This window comes from Hyperolius riggenbachi, chromosome 2 (genome assembly GCF_040937935.1).
Source record: "Hyperolius riggenbachi isolate aHypRig1 chromosome 2, aHypRig1.pri, whole genome shotgun sequence".
Lineage (NCBI taxonomy): Eukaryota > Metazoa > Chordata > Amphibia > Anura > Hyperoliidae > Hyperolius > Hyperolius riggenbachi.
In genome coordinates, this window is record NC_090647.1 from 466,229,080 (window position 1) to 466,238,139 (window position 9,060).

General features: G+C 44.2%; 1 protein-coding gene across 1 annotated transcript in view; it reads right to left on the reverse strand.

Annotated features, from left to right (window-relative positions):
• Window positions 1-5,467, reverse strand: part of CIDEB (cell death inducing DFFA like effector b) — a 42,107-nt gene extending 36,640 nt beyond the window's left edge. Inside the window, exons 1-3 of the mRNA XM_068270183.1 lie at window positions 5,243-5,467; window positions 4,971-5,115; window positions 4,094-4,243 (exon numbers count right to left, since the gene is read on the reverse strand). Of these exons, the coding sequence (XP_068126284.1) occupies window positions 4,094-4,243; window positions 4,971-5,115; window positions 5,243-5,283 (336 nt within the window). The 5' untranslated portion in view covers window positions 5,284-5,467. The remainder of the gene's footprint in view (window positions 1-4,093; window positions 4,244-4,970; window positions 5,116-5,242) is intronic.
• Window positions 5,468-9,060: the final 3,593 nt, after the last annotated feature.

Sequence of the window (9,060 nt, forward strand, 5' to 3'; positions counted from 1 at the left end):
CAGGTCATGTGTATGCTCGGTGTGTATTCGACCCCACAAGTGGGGCTTGCACTCTTTTGCAGGTAGGCACTAGTCTGTTTTTAAGTAGCGCTGCTCATTTCCTTGCTATGTACTAATTTAATTCGTTTTTGGTCAGCTGCTCCCACTTAACAGCCATGCTTTTGGTGTATATGCAGAGCTTCTGTTTGGGTTCAAGGTGCATTTGTAGTTCCTGGGGGGGCTCAGCGCATCTCTGATTGGAGGCCATTCGGAGGGGGCCTGGTGTTGTGCTGATCCACCTTTTGCGCAATTTTCGATTTTTCAATTTTACTTGGTAGCGCACCCAGGCTATGCATATACATAGGTTAGGATTTAGTTAGTGTTAGGCCCCTCCCATGGAGGATTGACTTCTTCGCAGTGAGAGGGACGAGTACTTAATAGGTTGCATGCAAGCTGTTACAGGAAACCAACATCCTCCAGTGGTAGACAGGTCATGTGTATGCTCGGTGTGTATTCGACCCCACAAGTGGGACTTGCACTCTTTTGCAGGTAGGCACTAGTCTGTTTTTAAGTAGCGCTGCTCATTTCCTTGCTATGTACTAATCCACCAAGCGGATCGGGCAAACCGGCTGTTATCAGTCACTCAACTGCGCTTACACACATCCAACTTATCGTTCAAATAACAAGTTGGACGACAAGTTGTTTGGAAAATCAGGACGTGTTTATGTATCTTAAAAGAGGTAATCAATGGGTAGGCTATTTCGTCGGCAGAGTGACAGCCTTTTACCGTAAAATTGTGTGTAGTCAAGTGTTGGTGTTTCTCACGCGTTCTCTCCTGGCCTGTCTGTTTGCCCAGTTCCAACTTCTACATACACATATTGATTGCATTCACAAGATTGGATGGTCTGTGGGCTGATGTAGATTGTGAAGCACTAAGTGGTCTGGCCACTACGGGGCGTGTGACACACTTTGACATGCATACAATAGAAAATAGCCATTTTCTCTGGCATTTGAGGTGACCCTGGACGATACATGTAGATTCTAGAGTCGGTTAACCGTCGCGGCTAGTGTCCCCCTGTGTGGACAAAAACCCTGATTGCAAAGGAAAGCCACCAAAAGACCGAACACGCTGCCGTCAGGATGCAGGCTGAACAAGACGCTGCTGGAAACAGGGCAGATGGCAGTCTGAACCATCCCTAACACATGACTCGAATTACAAACAAATTTGAATTACAAACTGCCCACTGGTTGAGAGTGTGTGTGTGTAATCTATATATATATATATATATATATGTATATATATATATATATATATATATATACATACATACATACAGTACCAACCAAAAGTTTGGACACACCTTTTCATTCAAAGAGTTTTCTTTATTTTCATGAACATTGTAGATTCACACTAAAGACATCCAAACTATGAATTAACACATGTGGAGGTATAGTACATAACCAAAAAGCGTGAAACAACTGAAAATATGTTATGTCGTATTCTAGGTTCTTCAAAGTAGCCACCTTTTGCTTTCATTACTGCTTTGCACACTCTTGTCATTCTCTTGATGAGTTTCAAGAGGTAGCCACCTGAAATGGCTTTCACTACACAGGTGTGACCTGTCAGGTTTAATAAGTGGGATTTCCTGCCTTATAAATGGGGTTGGCACCATCAGTTGCGTTCTGGAGAAGTCAGATGGATACTCAGCTGATAGTCCTACTGAATAGACTGTTAGAATTTGTATTATGGCAAGAAAAAAGCAGCTAAGTAAAGAAAAATGAGTGGCCATCATTACTTTAAGAAATGAAGGTCAGTCAGTCTGAAAAATTGGGAAAACTTTGAAAGTGTCCCCAAGAGCAGTCTCAAAAACCATCAAACGCTACAAAGAAACTGGCTCACATACGGACTGCCCCAGGAAAGGAAGACCAAGAGTCACCTCTTCTGCGGAAGATAAGTTCATTCGAGTCACCAGCCTCAGAAATCGCTGGTTAACAGCAGCTCAGATTAGAGACCAGGTCAATGCCACACAGAGTTGTAGCAGCAGACATCTCTAGAACAACTGTTAAGAGGAGACTGTGTGAATCAGGCCTTTATGGTAGAATATCTGCTAGGAAACCACTGCTAAGGACAGACAACAAGCAGAAGAGACTTGTTTGGGTTAAAGAACACAAGGAATGGACATTAGACCAGTGGAAATCTGTGCTTTGGTCTGATGAGTCCAAATTTGAGATTTTTGGTTCCAAACACTGTGTCTTTGTGCGACGCAGAAAAGGTGAACGGATGGTCTCTACATGCCTGGTTCCCACCGTGAAGCATGGAGGAGGAGGTGTGATGGTGTGGGGGTGCTTTGCTGGTGACACTGTTGGGGATTTATTCAAAATTGAAGGCATACTGAACCAGCATGGCTACCACAGCATCTTGCAGTGACATGCTATTCGGTTTGAGTTTAGTTGGACCATCATTTATTTTTCAACAGGACAATGACCCCAAACACACCTCCAGGCTGTGTAAGGGCTATTTGACCCGGAAGGAGAGTGATGGGGTGCTGCGCCAGATGACCTGGCCTCCACAGTCAGCAGACCTGAACCCAATCCAGATGGTTTGGGGTGAGCTGGACTGCAGAGTGAAGGCAAAAGGGACAACAAGTGCTAAGCAACTCTGGGAACTCCTTTAAGACTGTTGAAAGACAATTTCAGGTGACTAGTTCCTGAAGCTCTTTAAGAGAATGCCAAGAGTGTGCAAAACAGTAATCAAAGCAAAAGGTGGCTACTTCAAAGAACCTGGAATATGACATATTTTCAGTTGTTTCACACTTTTTAGTTATGTACTATACTTCCACATGTGTTAATTCATAGTTTGGACGCCTTCAGTGTGAATCTACAATGTTCATAGTCATGAAAATAAAGCAAACTCTTTGAATGAGAAGGTGTGTCCAAACTTTTGGTCTGTACTGTATATATACATTATATATATATATATATATATATATATATATATATATATATATATATATATATATATATATATATATATATATATATATATATATATATATAGATATATATATAGATATAGATAGATAAATAGATAGATAGATAGATAGATAGATATAGCTATATATATATATATATATATATATATATATATATATATATATATATATATATATATATATAACTCACTTATACTGCTCATATATACTGTACTCACTTTTGCTGTAGACATTAATGGCTGTGTTTTGTGTTATTTTGATTAGACAGCAAATTTACACTGTTATACAAGCTGTACACTGACTACTTTACAGTGTATCAAACTTTCATATCTTCAGTGTTGTCCTATGAAATGATGTAGTAAAATATCTACAAAAATTTGAGAAGCGTACTCTGTAAATACCCACCCACAAACACATACACACCACACACGTACGCACACATTTAAACACACATTATATAGGAGAGAACAGAGGCGCCAAAAGGATAAAAGGGGTTTTAAATTAGCTTAAAAGCCAAAAATTTGGTAATTAGAGGAGGCAGTGGTGGACTTACCTCCTCCAAGCAGACACAACACGACTGTGCATTCAGTCTATTTATTAACGAACTCCAGATAAAACAAAGCAACGCGTTTCACGGGTCAGTGCCCTCTTCCTGAGGAAGTGGGCACTGACCCGTGAAACGTGTTGCTTTGTTTTATCTGGAGTTCGTTAATAAATAGACTAAATGTACAGTCGTGTTGTGTCTGCTTGGAGGAGGTAAGTCCACCACTGCCTACTCTAATTACCAAATTTTTGGCTTTTAAGCTCATTTAAAACCCCTTTTATCGTTTTGGCGCCTCTGTTCTCTCCTATATAATATTGTTTCCACCCTGGGTGGAGTGTTGCGACCCTTTTCTACTATCTACAGAGAGCGACTTCTTATTCCTGAGTGGGGTCAGGATAATCTCCCCACCTGCCTTTACAGTGGTTGCCTATTGGTGACCCATGCTTGTGAGTATAACAACTATTACTCTTTGTCATTATCCCCTTTGTCAATACATACTACACTATTGGGGCTCTTGGCGTTCCTTATTTAAACACACATATACATGCACACACAATTGCACACGTCAATATTTCACCTTCTTGGGACTCCATTTCTGTTTTGCTTCTAGGACCATGACCACTGACCCATCTTCAAGCATTTCAAAGAAGTCTTCTGTATCCAGCAGTGTCCCATCTTCCTCCAAAACCAAAGTTACAATCCCCGTTAGGAAGAGAGCATCCATAGCCTAACAAGGAACAAAATGGAAGTTGTCAGTGTAGTTTATAGGTTCATTGTCATTAAACATTTAGGCTAGGTTCACCATGGGGCGTTGCAACTTATTAGACACATCGTAATGCAGAAGGTTGCTCTGCAATGATAAACCTGTGCGGTGCATTGCGATCTTGTGGAGTGCTGCATCCCAATGCACTACCTGCAGTGCATTACCGCATAATGCACACTGTAACAGTGACAGTTAAAAAAAAATTGCAACGCTCTATTGGATCATTAGTGGGCATCTTTAAAGGTGGGTGGTTAGTGTTAGGCATTGATACATTGATAAAGGAGGGTTATAGTAAGACTTAGGGTACAGAGGGTTTGTAGAACATCAGTAAAATTACCGATATTCTACTATCGGTATTACTTATTACCGAGAACAGAAGAAAGTGCAGGAACTTAATAAGAATGGACAGTGTCTGTTCTAATAGGCTTTCATTGACATGGGATCCATGACACGTCTGTTAGTGCATTCCATGAATTGGAGCGTTTTTTCCAGTCTAGTGTGAACCAGCTCTTAGTTCATAGAGGGTCAGTGCTTCTAGAGAGGTACAGTGAGCATTTGTGCAGGGCCCCAAGCTCCTTAGGGGCTCCTAATTCAGGTATTGTGGCGGTCACACCAAATTTACAATCACTACAGTACTAAAATGGAAGAGGCCTCACATTCACTTGTACCTATTTTACCTAAAATGACCTACCTTGCCTATTAGCTCTCTGAGCGTGCCAGCAGTGACCCCTTTACGGACGCTGCGGTCATGGTTACAAACACGGAAAGGCCTCTGAGGTGGAGCAGATACAGTTTTCACCCTCCGTGATATCTCTGAACCAACAGAAGAGACAGACCTGCCAAACAACAAAAAAAGAATATTACTTAGGAAGAAATACAAAGCCAATGTCGGTCAGATCACTGTGTACATGACTAACAATCTACTACACATGGTCACTAAATGTTAAAACGAAAGACACATACTTGATTAAAGCTGTGGGACCGAGATTTGAAATAAAGTCCATGGCCGTTTGCTGATACACAGTTACTTCTTGCTTCTTCACAGCGTTCTGAATCCTCAGCTGGCTCTGGTGAACTATGAAACCTTCCAGCAGGCAAACACAGGGGCAAAGTTCAGCAGAATATAACAGAGACTCAGACAGGCCATTGCAACACTATGACAGTGACCGAAGCCAGCAGTGATGTCACATATAGTTACTCATATTCATATCTACGGATTGCAGAAAGCAAAGATAATACAGCTACAGAACTGGACTCTAGTTGTAGGTAAGAATATGACCGACCGATGATGTGGACTTCGCATGTTGACCGTTACTTGGCGTTACAGGAATTTATGGTTCAACTAATTAAAAAGAAATCACCTACTTTGAAACTACTGTGTAAGATTGCTCATGCTTATACATTCCTCTATATTATTATAAGCAACATATTAAAGTGTACCTTTGGGGAAAAAAAACAGAAAAACACTGGTAAAAAGAAAACATTCTCACCTACTCAGAGAGGTTCCTGATGGTTCCTAGTCTTCTTTTTCTTTACTCTCTAGGGGAGGGGAATAACTAGGCCCCACTGGGCCCCCCTGCAGAATTTCAGAGCGCCCCCCCTGGGGCCCGCTCTGGGCCGTTTTGGGGGGCTGGAGGGGTCGCAGCATGAGGGGAAAGCCGTGGCCACAGTCGGCGGGGAGGGGGCTCTCCCCTCTGCGCTCCCCTCCAGCTTAAATAAGTGTCCGTGGGCAGCGGCGAGCAGCAAACAGATACAAACCTTCCATGCGCTCCAGTCTGCGTTCCTCTCACTAGCCTCTGATGCGACTTCCTGTTATACCGGAAGTCGCGTCAGAGGCTAGCGAGAGAAACGCAGGCTGGAGCGCATGGAAGGTATGCATCTGTTTGCTGCCCGTCGCTGCTCGCCGCTGCCCATGGACACTTATTTAAGCTGGAGGGGAGCGCAGAGGGGAGAGCCCCGAGGTGAAGGAGGGGGGAATATCCTCCTTCCCCGCCGACCGTGGCCACTGCTTTACCCTCATGCTGCAACAGCTCCAGCCCCCCAAAATGGACCCGAGCGGGCCCCCCCTTGGGAGCAGGGGCTGCAGGCCCTATTGTTACGCCAGTGCTCTAGGGTCCATATGCAATTAACTTTTTCGCCTGAGTTTTCTCCTAGGAGTTCTCAACTTCTTTTTAAAATAACTTTTCTGTATTTAGCCATTGAAAAAGTACCTAAAGTAGTTGAAAAAGTACTATCAACTAGTGGTGCTCGGATACCGCCGATCACGGATTCGAGTAAATCCGGCCACGGCGGTATTAAAATCCGGATAAGCTGTGATTGCGATCCGGATTTGAAACGGAATTCCGAATTCGACTTGGATTTTCGCCATGATTGCCTGTAAAATCTGTATACACTGCCTTGATCACAGATTAGACTTTAACGTTAATAGCAAAGCCTCATATATGTTACAATCTCCCAAATTGCATGGATTATAAGGGTGAGAAGGGGCTACAACTTGAAAAAAAAAATCAAAAATAACTTTTAGTTTTTGAGAAAATCGATGTTAAAGAAATTATCACTTTAAAGGTGGCTATTAATAATAGTAATAAGTATTTTTAAACATGGAAATACACTTTAAGCAATTACAGAGTCCCTAGCAAACTACAACAATGCAGGCAGGTGATGATGAGTCCCAATGGCACCTGGCGGTGGTGGCAGTGCTGCTCGGATACCCCTTTTCAAAATCCGGATTCGATTCGGATCTGGATACCTAGATATCCAATCCGGGTCGGATATCTGATTTCAAAATTTTGCGATCCGAATCGGATATCCGACCTCAGTATCCGACGGATTCGGATATCCGGATAGAAAACCGGAAGTGGCCTTTAAATTGCTTTAAAAAGGGTTTTTAGGGTAAATGAGGCATGTAGCATCATCATTTTTTAAGGGGAACACTAATTGATGATGTGGGGACTTAAAATCCCCCCCCCCCCAAAGAAAAAAGGTTGTCAATTAACATCAGGACTAGGTTCCAGGAAGCGGTCGTACTGCCGCAGTTGGGGGCCTCCCCACAACTTGGACAGCACAGACACCTCCAAAAAAATTAAACAGCTATTGTGTTCAGAGAATCGCTATGGCACCTAGTGTTGGTAGTACCATGGCACAGGTAAAACATTAAAAAAGGAGAGGTTCCAGGAAGCGGTCGTACTGCCGCAGTTGGGGCCTCCCCACAACTTGGACAGCACAGACACCTCCAAAAAAATTACACAGCTATTGTGTTCAGAGAATCGCTATGGCACCTAGTGTTGGTACCACGGCACAGGTAAAACATTAAAAAGGAGAGGTTCCAGGAAGTGGTTGTACTGCCACAGTTAGGGCCTCCCCACGACTTGGACAGCACAGACACCTCCAAAAAATGTACACAACTATTGTGTTTAGAGAATCGTTATGGCACCTAGTGTTGGTAGTACCATGGCTGTAAAAAAAAATTTGAACCTGGCTTAATGAAGATGGAGCCAGGAGGTTGTGGTGGTAAAGGGTGGTGAGGCAGGAATGGTGATTCCCACTCAGCCACTTCATTTACCCCTCTTGCCAACAACAGAGGCCAGGAACTCACCAACCGCCCAAGCCTGGTTCATTTTTTAAAAAGTCAGTCTGTCCACAGACTGGGTGGACAGACAAAAGCGCTTTTCGGTGACCACGCCACCAGCCGCACTGAAGCACCTTTCTGACAGCACGCTGGAAGGCGGGCAGGACAGCACTTCCAGGGCATACTGCGCCAGCTCGCTCCAGATATCCAGGTGCTTGACCCAGTAATCCAAGGGGTCCACAGGGCTGTCGGTGTCAAGCCCACTGTAGGACCCCATGTAGTCAGCCACCGTCCGGGTCAGGTGCTGGTTCTGGCTTTGATAGCCGGATGCTGCTGCAGGCAACTCCTCTATAGGCAGCGGTACTGGCGTGGCTTAGAGTGCCTTTGTAAGAGACAGCAGGTTTGTTGGGCGCCTGCTGCTGCTGGATGCAGACACCTGCTGCTGTGCTGTCTGGACTGTGACAGCAGGGGGGGGGGGAGTCTGGGGGACGGCTTCCTACAAGCGCCGAAAAAGAATCTGCTGCAAGTCCCTCATTCGCGCACAGGGTCTCCTCCTACAGGTAGGAACTGAGCCAGTTTCACCTTGAGCCGTGGGTCCAGCATCAGGATGATCCAGATGAGCTCCCGAGCACGCATCTGCTTTACCCTTGGGTCTTTGCGCAGGCAGGGAATAATTTTATCCCACCAAAATGCTGTATGTCGGCTTCCCACCCAGTGCTAACCTAACATGAGAAGAATATTCCACTGGAAATCAATCTTCTCTGGGACCCCACCCGCACCTCCGGTTCACTATATATGTGGCGTCAACTTCAGTTAGACTTGGCGCCAAACTGAGTCTCCTACCTCCCCGGCATCACACACATAAATAGCAGCTTGGCTGCTGAGATGTTTTATTGATTTGTGTGATAAGCAGAAGGCGCAGCAGAGATCCTAGTCACAGCAAAAAGTGACATCACACAGACACCCTCCCCAGGGAACTACTTTATCCTACCAACCTAGTATATGTTGACACAACCCACCCCATGCTAACTGAACAAGAGAAGAATTTTCCAACGGAAAACACAATCTTCTCTAAGGAACCTACCCCCCCAACCCTTTTAAAAGTCTATAATAGTTGAAAGGTTTGCCCTAACTAGTTGAAAGGAGTACAAACTCCAGGAAAAAATCCACCCTTCTAAGAGAACCCTCCCATGCCACCAATATGCTATAGATG